We start from the raw sequence: 18,165 nt of genomic DNA, 5'->3' as shown, positions 1-18,165 counted from the left end.
TTAACACTTCTACTTATCTTAACAAAGCAAGAATCAACTTTCCATTTAAAAGTGAAATAATTTTATAATAACTTTAAGATAAATGTAATTGGACATAATAAAGACCAGAGCAGTGACAAATTTTCAAGATGACACGCAAATAACTGAAATTTAGGAAGTACCGCCTTAAAACAAGAAAGGTTACTCCCTTACCAACATCCTTGTTTCCTGCTTTCTCTCACCCTGCGAAGTAGAATCTGCCCTAAAACAAATTAGATCAAATGAACAGAACAGCACCAACACCAGCTTCTTCCTCCCTCATCACCCAGCCCTAACTTTTTTTTTTTTCCTTTCTGTGCCCTTTGTCTGATCAGGAGCCCAGTGCTTGGGAAGTACCCCATTCTGCAGACAGACTTCCCTTGCAATCCATTTCCATAGATTCTCTGCCAGATAACAACTGGTCATTTAAAACAAAGCAACCTTTGTGGAGCCCCTTCTCTGTCAGGCATACAAAGAACAGGAAGGCCAAGTTAAAATCAGTATGGAAGCAGGGTGGTGTAGCAATGCTACAGAGTGGTATTTTCTGGCTGGCTTTTCCTTAGAATCAAAAGGGGAATTTAACAAGAACACTTTTCTCAATAATCAGTGAATATTGAGCAATTTTTCATATACCTGTTGGCCATTTGTAAGTCTTTGGAGAAATGTCTATTCAAGTCCTTTGCCCACGTTTTAAATTGGGCTTATTTTTAGCTATTGAGTTGTAGGAGTTCTTCAGATATTTTGGAAATTAACTCCTTATTGGATATATGGTATGATATTATTTCTAAAAATAAAACCCAAATAACAAGTATTGGTGAAAACGTGGAGAAATTGGAACACTTACACATTGTTTGTAGGAGTGTAAAATGGTATAGCCACCATGAAAAACAAGTTCCTCCAAAAAAAAAAATTAAAAATAGAACTATCCTATGATCCAGCATCCCAATTCTGGGTATATATCCAAAAGAAGCATTATTTACAATAGCTAAGTTATGGAAACCATCTAAATGTCCATCAGTGGGTAAACGGATAAAATGAGGTGTATGTATATTATACACACATGAACACTATTCAGCCTTAAAAAGGAAATCCTGAAATATGCACCAACATGGATAAACTTGGAAGATATTTTAATTCATGAAATAAGCCAGTCACAAAAGGACAAATACAACATGATTCTGCTTATAGGAGATATCTAAAATAGTTAAACAATAGCAATAGAATAGAAAGGTGAGTAAAAGGGGCTGGAGAAATATAGAGTTGTTGTTCAACAGGTATAAAGTTTTGCAAGATGCAAGATAAGTTTTAGAGATCCGTTGTTTAGCACTGTGCCTGCAGTTAACAACACCATGTTCTGCACTTAAAAATGTGTTAAGATGGTAGAACTCATGTTAAGTGTTGTCATAATGAAAAACAGAAAGAAATGAAAAAGCTAATGCACCCATATTTCTGGGCAACCATTGACCTACTTTGTCTCTATAAATTAGTTCGCATTTTCTAGTATTTTATATGAATGGAATCATACAACATGTGCACTTTTTGTCTCGTTTCTTTCATTTGGAGATTCATTCATGTTCTATACGTCTATCTATCTATCTATCTATCTAATCTATCTATCTATCTATCTCGGTTGTTTTTTCCTTTTTATTTCTGAGTAGTAGTCCATCATATGGATATACCAAAATCTGTTTATGCACTCATCTATTAATGGACATTTGGGTTGTTTCTAGTTTGGGATTTTTACAAATAAAGCTGCTATAAACATTCATTTGTGTGGACATACGGTGTCACTTGTCTTGGGTAGACAGCTAGAATTGGGATAACTAGACCATAAAATATGTGCATATTTACCATTTTAAAAAACCACCAACAGTGTATAAATTTCCAGTTGCTTCATATCCTCACCAGCACTTGGTATAATCTGTATTTCTCATTTTAGCTGCTCTACTACATGTATGGAAGCATCTTATAATTTTAGTTTATATTTCCTTAATAGCTAATAAGGTTGAACAAGTACTTATCTACCAACTATAGCTCTTTCTTAATGAAAGAGCTGGTCAAGCCTTTTGCCAATATTTTTGTTGGGTTGTATTTTTGTTATTGAATTTTGAGAGTACTCAATATATTTTGGGTACAAGTACTTTATCAAATATTTGCTCTACAATATTTTCTTTGGAGTGACTGGGTGGCTCAGTTGGTTAAGCATCTAACTCTTGGTTTCAGCTCATGATCTTGTGGCCATGGGGTCAAGCCCCGAGTCGGGCTCTGTGCTCAGTGCAGAGTCTGCTTCAGTTTCTCTTTCCCTCTCCCTCACTCACTAATAAATAAAATCTTTAAAAACAAAAAACAAATATTTTCTTCAAGTGTGTGGCTGGTCCCTTAATCCTCCCAAGAGTGTTTTTGTTTTTGAAAAGTAGTTTTTAGGGCGCCTGGGTGGCTCAGTTGGTTAAGCGACTGCCTTTGGCTCAGGTCACGATCCTGGAGTCCCGGGATCGAGTCCCGCATCGGGCTCCCTGCTCGGCGGGGAGTCTGCTTCTCCCTCTGAGCCCCCCCCCATGTGCTCTCTCTCTCGAAATAAATAAAATCTTTTTTTAAAGAAAGTAGTTTTTAATTTTGATTAAGCTCAATTTATCAGTTTGTTTCTTTATGGGCCATACATTGGTGTTATAGCTAAAAAATCTTTGCCTAATGGAAGGTCACAAAGATTTTTTTCTTATGCTTTCTTTCAAATAGGTTTTTACATTTGAATCCATTTTTAGTTATTTTTTTATATGGTGGAATGTAAAGACTTAAGATAATTGATTTTGTTGTATATATGGAGAGTCAATGGTTCCAGGGCCATTTGTTGGAAAAAAGTGATCATTTCTCCACTGAACGATCCTTGCATCTTTGTCACATGTCAACTGTCCATATATGCATGGGAAGACTGGCCTGCTCTGTTGTACTTATTTATCTACCTTTATGGCAGCAACATACTCTCTTGATTACTGTAGCTTTATACAAAGTCTTGAAACATAGAGTGTATTAGCCATTTTGTATTTATTTTTGAAATTTGTTTTGGAGGTACAGGTCCCTTAAATTCCCATCTGAAATCTAAAAATACCTTGCCAATTTTTAAAAACAAAAACAACCATCTCTGCTAGAATTTGAATTAGGTTTGTATTAAGCCTATAGATCAATTTGAGAAGAATTGGCATCTTACCAATATGGATTGAGTCTGCCATCCCATGAACACAGTATCTCTCTCCATTTATTTAGATCTTCCTTAATAGCTCTCAGCAATACACTGTACTTTTCAGTGTAAAAGTCTTACAAATCTTTTGCCAAATTAATCCTTAAGTATGTCATTTTTCATACTTTTGTAAATGGTGTTACTTTTCAAAAAAATTTGTTGCTAGCATATAGAAAGTTGATTTTTGTCTATCAATCTTGTATCCTTTAATTTTGTTAAATTTACTTATTAGGCCTTTAATAATTAATTGCAACAAAGTTGCAGGATACAAAATGAACACACAAAAGTCAGTTGTGTTTCTATACACGAACAAAGAGCAATCTGCAAAGGAAATTAAGACAATTTCATTTACAATAGCATTAAAAATAATACATTACTTAGGCATATACTCAAGGAGGCGAAAAATGGAAAGACAGTCCACGTCCATGGATTGGAAGACAATATTAAGATGTCAATACTACACAAAGCAATCTACAAATTCAATTCAATCCTATAAAAATCCCAATTTTTTTTCAGAAAGAGGAGAACCCATTCTAATAGTCATAGGATGTCCCAAGGGACCTAGAAATGCCAAACAATCTTAAGAAACAAGAACACAGTTGAAGATCCCACACTTCCTGATTTTAAAACTTACTACAAAATCATACAATGGAATATTACTCAATCTTAAAAAGGAAATTCTAACTAAAGTTACAACACGAATAAATCTTGAAGACATTATGCTAAGTGCACTTAGCATAATGAAATAAGCCAGACACAAAAGGACAAACACTGTAGGATTCCATTTATATGGTACACATACTGTAGTCAAATTCAGAGACAGAAATTAATTGGTAGTTGCCAGGGGATAGGGGAGGGGAAAGTAGGGAACTATAGTTTAATGGGTACAGAGTTACATTACAAAAAGAAAAAGGAAAAAAAAAAACCAGACCAATATTCCTGATGAACATAGATGCAAAAATGCTCAAAGAAAATCAGCAAACTGAATTCAATACATGGAAAGGATCATTGACCACAATCAAGTGGTATTTATTTCAGGGATGCAAAGATGGTTCAATATCCACAAATCAACCACATTAACCAAATGAAGGATAAAAGTAATATGATCGCCTCAAAAGATGCAGAAAAAGCATTTGACAAAATTCTACATCTAGTCATGATAAAAACTCTCAATAAAGTTTAAAGGGAACATACCTCAGAATAAAGACTACATATGATAAACCCCCAGCTAACATCAAACTCAATGGTGAAAGGCTGACACCTTAGAGTACTAAGATCAGAATCAAGACAAAAATAAGGATGTCCGCTGTCACCACTTTTATTCAACATAATACTGGAAGACCCAGCTGCAGCAATCAGACAAGAAATGAATACAAATTCATAAGAAGTAAAACTGTCACTATTTGCAGATGACATACTATATATAGACTGTAAAGACTAGAATGATTATTAGAATAAATGAATTCAGTAAAGTTGCAGATACAAAATATACAGAAATCTATTGCATTTTTACACATTAATAACAAACTAGCAGGGAGGTTAATAAAACAACCCATATACAATTGCACCAAAAAAATACCCAAAAATCAATTTAACCAAAGAAGTGAAAGACCTGTACTCTGAAAACTATATGACACTAGTGAAAGATAATAAAGATGACACAAATAAATGGAAAGTCATAAGTGCTCCTGGATTAGAATATTGTTAAAATGTCCATACTATCCAAAGCACTCTACAGATTCAATACAATCTCCATCAAAATACCATAGTATTTTTAACTAGAACAAATAATCCTGAGATTTGTATGGAAACACAAAAGACCCCAAATAGCCAAAGCAATCTTGAGAAATAAGAAGAAAAATGGAGGTATCACAATCCCAGATTTCAAACTATACTACAAAGCTGTAGTAATAGAAACAGTATGGTACTGGCACACAAACAGACACATAGATCAATAGAACAGACAGTCCAGAAATAAGCCCAGACTTATATGGTCAATTAATCTACAGTAAAGGAGAGAAGAACATACTATGGGGAAAAGACAGTCTCTTCAATAAATGGTGTTGATGAAAACAATGAATCATGGAACACTACATCAAAAACTAATGACGTACTGTATGGTGACTAACATAATAAAATCAAATTAAATTAAAAAATAAATAAAATAAATGGTGTTGAGAAAACTGGATAGCTACATGCAAAAGGATGAAACTGGACCACTATCTTATGTCATACAAAAAAAATAAACTCAAATAGAATAAAGACCTAAATAGAAGACCTGAAACCATAAAACCCCTAGAAGGAAGCATAAGCAGTAAACTCTTGGACATTGGCTATAACAATGTTTTTCTTGATCTGTCACAGCTCAAAGGAAGGGAAACAAAAGCAAAAGCAAAACGTTGGGACAATACCAAAATAAAAAGCTTTTGCACAGCAAAAGAAACCATCAACAAAAGGAAAAGAAAACCTACTTAATGCAAGTGATTTATCTTGTAGGGAGTTAGTAATCAAAATATATAAAGAACTCATATAAGTCAACACCAAAAAGACAAATAATTACAAAATAGGTGGAGGACCTGAATAGACATTTTCCCAAAACCAACATACAGATGACCATCACTCATCATCAGGGAAATGCAAATCAAAACTGCAATGAGATATCACCTCACACATGTCGGAATGCATGCCTAGTATCAAACAAGAAATAAGTGTTGGTGAGGATGTGGAGAAAAAGTGGGAATGTAAATTGGTACAGCCACTATGGAAAACAGTATGGCATTTCCTCAAAAAATTAAAATAGAAATACCATATAATCCAGCAATTCCACTTCTGGGTATTTACCTGAATAAAACAAAAACACTAATTTGAAAGATATATGTGCCCCTATGTTTACTGCAGCATTATTTATAATAGCCAAGATATGGAAGAAACCTAAATGTCCACCAATAGATAAAAGGATAAAGATGATGTGGTATATATACGCAATGGAATATTACTCAGCCATAAAATGATGGAATCTTGCCATTTGTGACAACACGGATGGACCCAGAGGGTATTCTGCTAAGTGAAATAAATCAAAGAGAAATACCATAGGATTTCACTTACATGTGGAATCTAAAAAAAATAAAACAGATTCTTGAATACAGCAACAAACTTGTGGTTGCCTGGGGGGGCGGGGGAGGGGCAAAATAGGTAAAGGAGATTAAAAGGTACAACCCCCCCGTTATAAAATCAATCGTGGGGATGAAAAGTACAGCACAGGAAATGTAGTGAATAATATTGTAATGATTTTGTACGGTGACAGATGGTAAGTACACATGGTGAGCATTTTGTAATGTATATAATTATTGAATCACTGTTGTACACCTGAAACTAATGTTGTATGTCAACTATACAAAACAATGGATAAAGAGTTTGTTTTGCAAGATGAAAGGGTTCTGTGGATTAACTAGTGGGGATGATCGCACAATGTAAATGTACTTAATGCTACTGAAATGTACACCTAGAAATGGTTGAGATAATAAATTTTACGTTGTGCATTTTAAAACTTTTAAAAATATACACGTTAAAAATTATTAGTTCACAATTGATGGACACTTGGGCTGCTTCCATAGTTTGGTTATTGTAAATAATGCTGCTATAAACACAGGGGTGCATATATCCCTTTGAATTAGTGTTTTTATATTTTTTGGGTAAATATCCAATAGTGAGATTGCTGGATCATAGGGTAGTGTTATTTTTAACATTTTCAGACACCTCTATACTGTTTTCGACAATGGCTGCACCGATTAGCATTCCCACCAACAGTGCAAGGGGGTTCCTTTTTCCCCACATCCTCACCAGCACTTGTTGTGTTTTGTGATTTTGATTTTGGCCATTCTGACAGATGTGAAGTGATAGCTCATTGTGGTTTTGATTTGCATCTCCCTGATGATGAGGGATGTTGAACATCTTTTCATGTGTCTATTGGCCATCTGGATGTCTTCTTTGGAGAACTATCTGTTTATGGCTTCTCATTTTTAATGTGATTATTTGTTTTTTGGGCGTTAAGCTTTTATCAGTTCTTTATATATTTTGGACACTAACCCTTTCAGATAGGTCATTTGCAAATATCTTCTCCCATTCCATAGGCTGTCTTTTAGTTTCTTTGGTTTCCTTCACTGTGCAGTTTTTTATTTTGCTATAGTCCCAGTTTATTTTTGCTTTCATTTCCCTTGTCTCCAGAGACATATCTAGAAAAATGCTGCTATGGCTGTGTGCTCTTCTAGGATTTCTATGGTTTCAGGTCTTACATTTAGGTCTTGGATATATTTTGAACTTATTGTTGTGTATGGCAAAAGAAAGTGGTCCAGTTTTATTCTTTTACATGTGGCTGCCCATCCACTTTTCGCAACACCATTTGTTGAAAAGACTTGTTCCCATTGTATATTCATTTCTCCTTTGTCGAAGATTAATTGACCATATAATTGAGGGCTTATTTCTGGGTGTTGTTCTATTCCACTAAGCTGTGTCAATTTTTATGCCAGTACCATACTGTTTTGATTACTGCTTTGTAATATAAACTGAAATCTGGAATTGTGTTACCTCCAGTTTCATTTTTTTCAAGATTGCTTTGGCTATTCACTGCCTTTTGTGGTTCCATACAAATTTTAGGATTGTTCTAGTTCTGTGAAAAATGCTGTTGGTATTTTGATAGGGATTGCATTAAGGCTGTAGATTACTTTGGGCAATATAGACATTTTAATATTTGTTCTTCCAACCCATGAGCATGGAATGTCCTTCCATTTCTTTGCATCATCTTGAATTTCTTTTGCCAATGATTTATAGTTTTTAGAGTATAGGTTTTTCACCTCTTTGGTTAAGTTTATTCCTAAGTATTTTCTTTTCTTTTTTAAAGATTTTATTTGAGAGAAAGAGTATGACAGAGAAAGGGGAACCCTCCTACACTGTTAGTGGGAATGCAAGGTGGTGCAGCCACTCTGGAAAACAGTATGGAGGTTCCTCAAAAAGTTGAAAATAGAGCTACTCTATCACCCAACAATTGCACTACTGGGTAGTTACCCCAAAGATACAAATGTAGTGATCTGAAGGGGTACGTGCACCCCAATGTTTATAGCAGCAATGTCCACAATAGCCAAACTATGGAAAGAGCCAAGATGTCCATCAACAGATGAATGGATAAAGAAGATGTGGTACATGCATACCATGGATTATGCAGCCATCAAAAATATGAAATCTTGCCATTTGCAATGACGTGGATGGAACTAGTATTATGCTAAGTGAAATAAGTCAATCAGAGAAAGACAAGTATCATATGGTCTCACTGATATGAGGAATTCTTAATCTCAGGAAACTGAGAGTTGGAGTGGTGGAGGGTGGGAGGAATGGGGTGGCTGGGTGATGGACATTGGGGAGGGTATGTGCAATGGTCAGCACTGTGAATTGTGTAAGACTGATGAATCACAGACCTGTACCTCTGAAACAAATACGTTATATGTTAAAAAAAAAAAAAAAAAAGGGAAGAAGATAGTAGGAAGGGAAAAATGGAGGGGAGATCGGAGGGGGAGATGAACCATGAGAGACTATGGACTCTGAGAAACAAACTGAGGGTTTTAGAGGGGAGGGAGGTGGGGGAATGGGTTAGCCCGGTGATGGGTATTAAGGAGGGCACGTATTGAATGGAGCACTGGTGTTATACACAAACAAGGAATCATGGAACACTACAGGAAAAACTAATGATGTAATATATGGTAACTAACATAAAATTAACAAAAGAAAAAAAAAGAGCATGAGCAATGGGGAGGGACAGAGGGAGGGAGAAGCAGACTCCACACTAAGCAGGGAGTCTGAGGTGGGGCTCAATCCTGCAACCCTGAGATCATGACCTGAGCCAAAGGTAGACACTTAACAGACTGAGCCACACAGATGCCCCAATATTTTACTGTTTTTGGTACAATTGTCAATGGGATTGTTTTAATTTCACTTTGTGCAGTTTATTATTGTATAGAAATGCAACAGACTTCTGTACATTGATTCTGTATCTTGTGACTTTACTGAATTCATTTACCAGGTCTAGTATTTTTTCGGTGGAATCCATAGGATTTTCTCTATATAGCATCATTTATTTTTTAATCATGATAAATGTATTTTTTGAGACGTGTACTCTTTAATCCCCATCTCCTATTTCCCCCATCCCCTACCCATCTCTTCTCTGGTAACCATCAGTTTGAGAAGTTGGCTGGGAAGAGGACAAGAGTAGGAGGGCTCTAAGCTCACTTTGTCCCATGAATACAACTAGATAACACCCATGTCAGCATAAATAATCCCCCCCCCCACAAAAAAAATAAACAACGCAAAGAATGACAGAACAAACTACACAAAGGCAGGGAAGAGGTCACATGAAAGAAGGGAATGAAATAGACAGGGGCCAACCAACCGCAGGGGAGACTGGGCCAGTGTTGCAGAGAAGGGCAGAAACCAGACTTTCACACTGGGGGGGCCCATGGACAGGAAGGCCAAATCTCCGTAATATTTGCTTTTGAAAATGAGAGGCTATATTTGTAAGTTTTTAAAACCAGCAGGACTCAAAGCTTGGAATTTTAAAAATTGGCAGGCTTGGATCTGAGAAGTAGAGTCCCCATTCTCAAAGAGACAGCAGGAGAAATAGCCTGTGCATATACAGCATAGAACTAGGAGCTTGGATAATGCTGGGGACTGATGGGAGGGTGTTTTGCCCATCTCAGAGTGGCCTAGAGGGACAGGGATCATGAGGGGACCCCCTCCAGGAAGAAGGGAGCTGGCAGATGCCATTTCCCTCTCCCATGCCCCGACATAACCAATGGCCACCTAAGCATCCCTGACACCACTTACCTAACTTGCTTGCACCAAACCCCAACTCCCTGTACTCCCACCCTACACACTTCAGTGAATCATCCCTTCCCAGTCACACCTGCCTCAGTCTTGGCACTACAGGCCCCCTTCCCTAGAAGACCAGCACAAACACTGCCAACACCACATCTCCTGACTCCCACATCTCGTAGGAACTCAGAGCAGTGGCAAGGGCAGGTCTTGTTTTGCAAACAGACCACCATACACCTTGCTGCTCACAATAGGCGGAGAGTGTCTACAGACAACTGAAGGTAAAAGAGGCCAAAACTCAAAAGCAGAGCATACACAAAACACAAGACACTCCCTGAAGTGTTAGTCCCTGGGAAATGGGACACTGTACTGCAGGGCACTACACAGAACCTCCTCTTCATAAGACTATTATCATTAGGAGCAAGAGAAGTAACTGACTTTCCTAACACATAGAAACAGACACAGAAAGCCAGACAGAATGAGGAGACAGAGAAACTACTTTCAAATGAAAGAACAGGACAAAACCACAGTAAGAGACCAAAGCAACACAGATATAAGTAATATGCCTGCTAGAGAATTTAAAGTAATGATCATAAAGATAATCACTGGACTTGAGAAAAAAGTGGAGAACATCAGTAAGCCCCTTAACACAGAGATTAGAAAGAACCAATCAGATAAAAAAATTCAATACATGAAATTTTAAAAATACAGTGATGGAATAAATAGCAGTCTAGATGAAGCAGAGGAATAAATTAATGACCTAGAAGAGTAATGGAAAGTAATTAAGCTAAATGAAAGAGAAGAATTATGCTAAACAGAATAGACTGAGGAAACTCAGTGACTTCATCAAAATACTAACATTCATATTATAGGAGTTCTAGAAGAAGAGAGAAAAGGGGGCAGAAAATTTATCTGAAGAGATCATACCTGAAAACTTCCCTAATCTGGGGAAGGATTAAGATATCCAGACCCAGGAGGCACAGAGATCCACATAAAAATTCAACCCAAGGAGGTCCACACCAAGACACAAAGTAATTAAAATGGCAAAAAGTAGTGGTAAAGAAAAAAATAAATAAAGCAGCAAGAGAAAAGACGACAGTTACATACAAAAGAAACCCCTTAAGGCCATGGGCAAATTTTTCAGCAGGAACTCTGCAAGCCAGAAAGGAGTAACAGGATATATTCAACATGCTAAAAGAAAAAACTTGCAACCAAGAATACTCTATCCAGCAAGGCTGCAATTCAGAATAGAAGGAGAGATAAAGAGTTTCCCAGACAAAAACTAAAGGATGTCAAGTCGCCTCTAAACCAGCCCTACAAGAAATATTAAAGGGAACTCTTCGAGTGGGAAGGAAGACTATAAGTAAAAAATGAAAAACAAAAGCAGTAAAAATAAAATTTCTATAAAATTCAGAAAGGGATTCATAAAAGGTTGTAAAATATGATACCATATACATAAAATGTGGGCGACAGAGGTTTAAGTTTAATCACTAAAGAATGGGTTTAAACTCAAGTGACCATCAAGTTAATATAGACTTGCTATATGCAGAAGATATTATATACAAATCAAATGGTAACCACAAATCAAAAACTACTATGCAAGGAATAAAGAGAAAGGAACCCAAGCATATCACTAAAGAAAGCCAACAAACCATGAAAGAGAGCAAGAGATTTTCAGAGAAAATCTATAGAAATAAAACAAGAAAATGGCAATAAATACATATTTATCAATAATTTTGAATGTAAATGGACTAAATGCTCTTCTTAAAAGAGGATGACAGGTGGACAAAAAAAACAAGACCCATCCATGTACTGCCTACAAGAGACTCATTTCAGACCTAAAGACACCTGCAGATTGCAAGTGAGGGAATGGAGGAACATTTATCATGCAAATGGATGCCAAAGGAAAGCCAGGGTAACAATACTTATGTCAAACAAAATAGACTTTAAAACAAAGGCTGTAACATGAGACAAAGAAGGACACTATATAATAATAAAGGGGACAATCCAACAAGAGGATATAACAATTGTACATACTTATGCACCCAACATGGGAGCACCCAAATACATAAAAAAAACATAAAATAAATGATAGTACTACAATAACAGTAGGGGACTTTTACTCCCCACTTATATCAATGGACAGATCATCCAAACAGAAAATCAACAAAGAAACCGTGGCTTTGAATGACACACTGGACCAGATGGATTTAACAGACATTCAGAATATTCCATCCTAAACCTGTAGAATTCATATCCTTTGAGTGCTCATGGAACATTTTCCAGAATAGATCATGTATTGGGTCACAAAACAAGTCTCAACAAATTAAAAAAAAAATAGAAGTTCTACCATGCATCTTTTCTGACTACAGTGCTATGAAACTAGAAATCAATGACAAGTAAAAGTCTGGAAAGAATACAAATATGTGGAGGTTAAATAACATGCTATTAAGCAATGAATGGGTCAACCAAGAAATCAAAGAAATTACATGAAAAAATTACATGAAAATGGAAACATAGCTCTCCAAAATCTGTGGGATGCAGCAAAAGTGATTCCAAGAGGAAATTTTTTGCAATACAGGCCTACCTCAAGGAGCAAGAAAAATCTTAAATGGCCCAACCTTGCACATAAGCTAGAAAAAGAACAAACAAAACCCAAACCTAGCAAAAGGAAGGAAATAGTAAAGACTAGGGCAGAAATAAATGATATAGAATCTAAAACAAAAAACAACAGATCTATGAAACCAGAAGATGATTCTTTGAAAAGATTAATAAAATTGATAAACCTCTAGCAAGACTCATTAGAGAGATAAAGGACCCAAATAAAATTACTAATGGAAGAGGAGAAACCACCACCAACACCCCAGAAATACAATTGTATAAGGGAATATTATGAAAAACTACATGCCAACAAATTGGACAACCTAGAAGAAATGGATAAATTCCTAACATAATCTACCAAAACTAAAGCAGGAAGAAATAGAAAATTAGAACAGACAAATCACCAGCAATGAAATTGGATCAGTAGTCAAAAAACTACCCACCTCCCCCCCAAAAAAAGTCCAGGACCAAACAGCTTCATAGGCAAAGTCTACCAAACATTTAAAGAGGAGTTAATTCCTATTCTTCTCAAACTATTCAAAAAAATAAAAGCGGAAGGAAAATTTCCAAATTCATTCAATGATGCCAGTATCACCCTTACACCAAACCCGATAAAGACACCAGAAAAAGAAGAGAACTAGAGGCCAATATCTCTGATGAATATAGATGCAAAAATCTTCAACAAAGTATTAGCAAACCAAATCCAATACATTAAAAAATCATACACCATTATCAAGTAGAATTTATTCCTGGGATGTGAGGGTGATTCAATATTTGCAGAATGATCTATGTGGTATGTCATTTCTAATAAAAATAAAACAAATTGAAAGAACCAGGAAGAATTTACAGGAAAGAATTTTCACCTGCCCTGCAAATGTGACAGAAAATTTGTAACAGGCACTTTATAGATGTGATCCTATTGTTTTTTCAACAACCCTAAGAGAGGGATTCTGCTATTATCACACATTACAGATGAAGACATGGAGGCCTAGAGGAATTAGTACTGTGTCCAAGTTACATATAAAGCAAAGATTTGAACCCATGTATTTTACCTGGGGACCCAAACTCTTAACCAGATGCTATAGTTGATATTTGCACATATATGGTCAGAATGGGTTAGAAAGCTGCATTTGGGTTTGTGAAGAAATGAAAAAGGTGTTAGATTTGTGTCTTCTACACTCTATTTTTATATTAAACCCCAAGTGCATAAATTTGGGTCAGTCATAATATGTAGCTCCTGACAGACTCTTATGATTGGCCCATTCATGGCCAGCCTACTTTCATTCATTTGTTCTTAATAAGGTAATAAACACCAACAAAACCATCACACAACATCAGAACTTGAGCTCTGACAAGGACCCACATCTCTCTTTGTGGTCTTCCCTGAACTGGTGGTCCTCCTGACCCCCTTATCTGAGGTCATCACTATTCTGAATTTGTTTATTATCCCCTTGGTTTCCTTTTTATATAGCCTTTTCATGACTAATATTTTAGAAGTTATTTTTTGTTTTATAAAAAGAGTATCATGCCATATGTAATCTTTTGGGATTTTTCCACTTACATTCACAACTTTACAACCAGAAGTTACAATTTCAAAGCCAGATGAAGTCATCTGCAGAAGAAAGGAGGTGGAAGACGGGAAGAGGCACTTCCTGGGGGCAATACAAGGTAGCTGTCACCTTTCACTTTGGCTCAATCCCCTGCAAGTCTTCATCAAACTTAGAATAAAAGCTGGTTCCTTACCTTGGTTTCTAAGGCCAATCCAGTGTGGACCTTGACTATCTCGCTGACCTTCCCTCGCACCATGTCCCCCTCACTTGCTATGCTTACCAGTGTGGTCCTTTTTCTGTTCCTTAGCCATTCTTGCTTCAGAGCCTGAGCTAGCTGTCCTGTTCTACTTGCTTTTCAGTTTCACCTTAACTGTTACCTTCTCAGAGGAGCCTTTAATGACCACCCAAGCTAAGAAAGCCCCTGTCACACAGCCCTGCTTTATTTTCGTTTTAGCGCCCCAGGCATTTTTTGTTTATTATCTGATTTTCCCCTCTATAAGAAGAAAATCTTGTATAAGTTAAGCTTAATATCTAGTGTAAATCTCTGGGGACCCCCAACACCCATTCAGAAGTTCATAAAGTCAGAAACAACTTCAGAAGACTTTATTTGCACTTTTCACTGTGTTGACATTTACTCTGTTGGTGCAAAAGCAAGGATGTCTAGATCTCATGATGCCTTAACATGGGTCATGGTAGTCCTGTACTAGCGGTCATTGGGTGTTTTACCATCTCACACTTGCAAGGAAAAAGAAAAACCAGTCCAGTTTCACTTAAGAATACCTTGGGAAAGCAGTAAAAATTATCACCTTTATTAAATCTCAACCCTTGAGTATGTGTCTTTTTATATTCTGTGGGATTAAATGTGAGAGACACATAGAGCACTTCTGTTACACACATAAGTACAAAGGTTGTCTCAAGGAAAAGGACCTCTGTGATCATTTGAGTCACGAGATGGACTAGCAATTTTTTTTCTCCATGAAACACTAATTTTAGGTGAAAGAATAACTGACAGCTGATGGCAGAGATTTTCTCAAAAACAAATGAAGTGAGCCTAACAGAACTGATGATATATTTTGCCAAGGATAAAATTCAAGCTTTTCAGTAAAAATGTGAGTTTGAAAAATTCAGATCTGCCAACACAACACTTCCCAATACTTAAGGCATTTCTGATGAAATTGACGGTGATATTAATGTGATTTTTTTATCTTGGATAATAAAATGCATCCAAATTTTTAAAAGCTAAGATTTTATAATCAGCTAATCAATGATGTCACAAAATCTTACATTTGTAGAAGATCGATTCAAATTGCAAGACAGACCAATGGATTTTAATGAAACTAATAAATTCATCGAGACAAAATGCAGGGGAAGATGGTGGAATAGGAGGATCCTAAGCTCACTTCATTCCACGAATGCACCTAGATAACAGCCACATCGGTGCAACTAACCCAGAAAGTGGCCCAAAGACTAGCAGAACAGACTGTCCATGGTTAATCAGAGAGAGGAAGCCACATCAAAAACAGTGAGAAGGGCATAGTGGGGATATCAGGAACTGAACTCCCATCAAGGATACCACACGGATGGAGAAGGAAGAGAAGTAGACTCCACACCAGGCACCCCAGGCATGGGGGACCTGCATAGGGAAGAGGAGTCCCCACAACATTTGGCTGTGAAAACCAGTTGGGCTTACCTCTGCGAGTTTTTACAATTAGTGGCATTTAATTCTGGGTACTCTAAAAATCAGTGGGCTTGGCTCTCGGAAGGCTGGAGAGGTGGTGTGATAGGAAACAGTCTCCACCATCAAAGACCCAGTATAATAAACAATCCCTCCAAGATACAGCACAGCAGCAGCAGTTTGAATGGCACTTGGGGTATAGAGGAAGATTTATTGTAATCTCAGAATGGGCACTGGAGGACCAGGGATCTTTAGGAGACTTCTCCAAGAACAAAAGAGCTGGTTGGCACCATTCCTCTCCCTCCTCCCCAACCTAGATACCTGGACACCTGCAGGCATCTAACTTGCTAACCTCATGGACCCCAGCCCCACATTCTCCTGTGGATCCATCCATCCCGTTCAACTCACATCCCCCTCAGCAGGAGTCTCTCAAAAGCAGTGCCTGATGCATCTCATTGTGCAAGTGGCCCCAACAGCGACCAACACCATTTCAAAGTGACTCTTGCTCTGGGGAAAACAGGAAGATAACAATACACACCAGTTTTATTGCAGTCCCAGCAGTAAAGCGCTGGGGGCAGACATCTGATCTGACTGCTGGCCCTGCCCACCAATAAAAACCTCAGAGGGGCAGCACAAGGAAAGAGCCCTATTGCTTGGTGGTCACTGCAACCCTGTACTGGGGCAGACATGACTGCAGACCCTGCCCACCAACAAAAGCCACTCAGGGAGAGTGCTCTGCAGTTCAGTGCACCTGCAGGCTCAGCAGATGGTCTGAGGACAGGTATCTGGTCTGACCCAACTGTGCCCAACACTGGTCCCTTAACAGTACAGGAACCAAACATGACACACAATAGGCAAAGTGAGCTATTATAGCTAACTGAAGGTAAACATGGCTCAGCAACAATAGTAGGGTACACACAACACACATAGACATCCCTGAAATGTCTGGTTCTAGTGAATAGGAGACGTTGCACTATAAGACTTCTGTATAAGGCCACTACTTTCAAGAGCAGGAAACACAGCTGACTCTCCTAACACACAGAAATATACACAGAAGGGTAGACAAAATGAGAAGACAGAGGAATACGTCACAAATGAAAGAACAGGACAAAATCAAAGCAAAAGAACTAAATGAAACGGATAAGCAATATGCTTGATAGAGTATTCAAAGTAATGGTCATAAAGATACTTACTGGACTTGAGCAAAGAGTGGAGGATCTCAATGAAACCAACAAAGAGAAAATATAAGGGACCAATCAGAGATGAAGAACTCAAATGAAATTAAAATACACTAGATGGAATAGTAGACTAGAGAGAGAAGAACAGATCAGTGAACTGGAAGACAGAAATGGAAAGCAACCAAGCTGAACAACAAAAAGAAAAATAAAAAACGAGAATAGGTTAAGGGAACTCAGAAACATCATTAAGCTAAATAACAGTTGCATATATTATAGGGGTCTCAGAAGGAGAAGAGAGAAAAGGGAGCAGAAAATTTATTTAATTTATTTGAACAAATCATAGCTGAAAACTTCCCTAATTTGGGGAAGGAAACAGACATCTAGATCCAAGAGGCACAGAGAAACACCAGCAAAAATCAACCCAAGGCAGCCCACACCAAGCCATAATAACTAAAATGACAAAAAGTAGTGATAGAATTTTAAGAGCATCAAGAGAAAAGAAAACAGTTACATAAAAGGGAAACACCATAAAGCTATCAGCTGATATTTCAGCAGAAACTTTTTAGGCCAGAGGAGGGTGGCACGATATGTTCAAAGTGCTGAAAGGAGAAAACCTGCAGTCAAGAATACTCTATTCAGCAAGACTATCATTCAGAATAGGAGAGATAAAGAGTTTCCCAAAAAAAGTTAACGAGCTCATCACCACTAAACCAGCCTTACCAGAAAACATTAAAGGGAATTTTTTTGAGTGGAAAGAAAAGGCCATAAGCAGAAGTAAATTAGGAAAACTTTTCACATGTAAATGCAAAATAATAAAAATAGTAGGTTAATCACTTATAAAACCAGTACAGAGGTTAAGCACAAAAGCAGTAATATCAATTATACTTTAAAAAAAAAAAAAGGCCCAGGAATTCACAAAACAAAAACATGTAAAGTACAACATCATATACATAAAATGGGGAGGGCGTAGGGGCTCCTGAGCGGCTCAGTCAGATGAGTGCTCAACTCTTGGCTTTGGTTCAGGTCATGATTTCATGGGTTGTGAGATCAAGC

The 18,165-nt window shown here is 37.2% G+C and overlaps 1 protein-coding gene across 1 annotated transcript in view; it reads right to left on the bottom strand.

Annotated features, from left to right (window-relative positions):
- SYCP2L (synaptonemal complex protein 2 like) overlaps positions 1 to 18,165 on the bottom strand; it is a 112,661-nt gene that overhangs the window by 40,407 nt on the left and 54,089 nt on the right. Inside the window, exon 17 of the mRNA XM_027604104.1 lies at positions 193 to 241. Within this exon, the coding sequence (XP_027459905.1) occupies positions 193 to 241 (49 nt within the window). The remainder of the gene's footprint in view (positions 1 to 192; positions 242 to 18,165) is intronic.

This window comes from Zalophus californianus, chromosome 7, assembly GCF_009762305.2.
Source record: "Zalophus californianus isolate mZalCal1 chromosome 7, mZalCal1.pri.v2, whole genome shotgun sequence".
Lineage (NCBI taxonomy): Eukaryota > Metazoa > Chordata > Mammalia > Carnivora > Otariidae > Zalophus > Zalophus californianus.
This window is presented reverse-complemented; position numbering and strand designations above follow the sequence as displayed.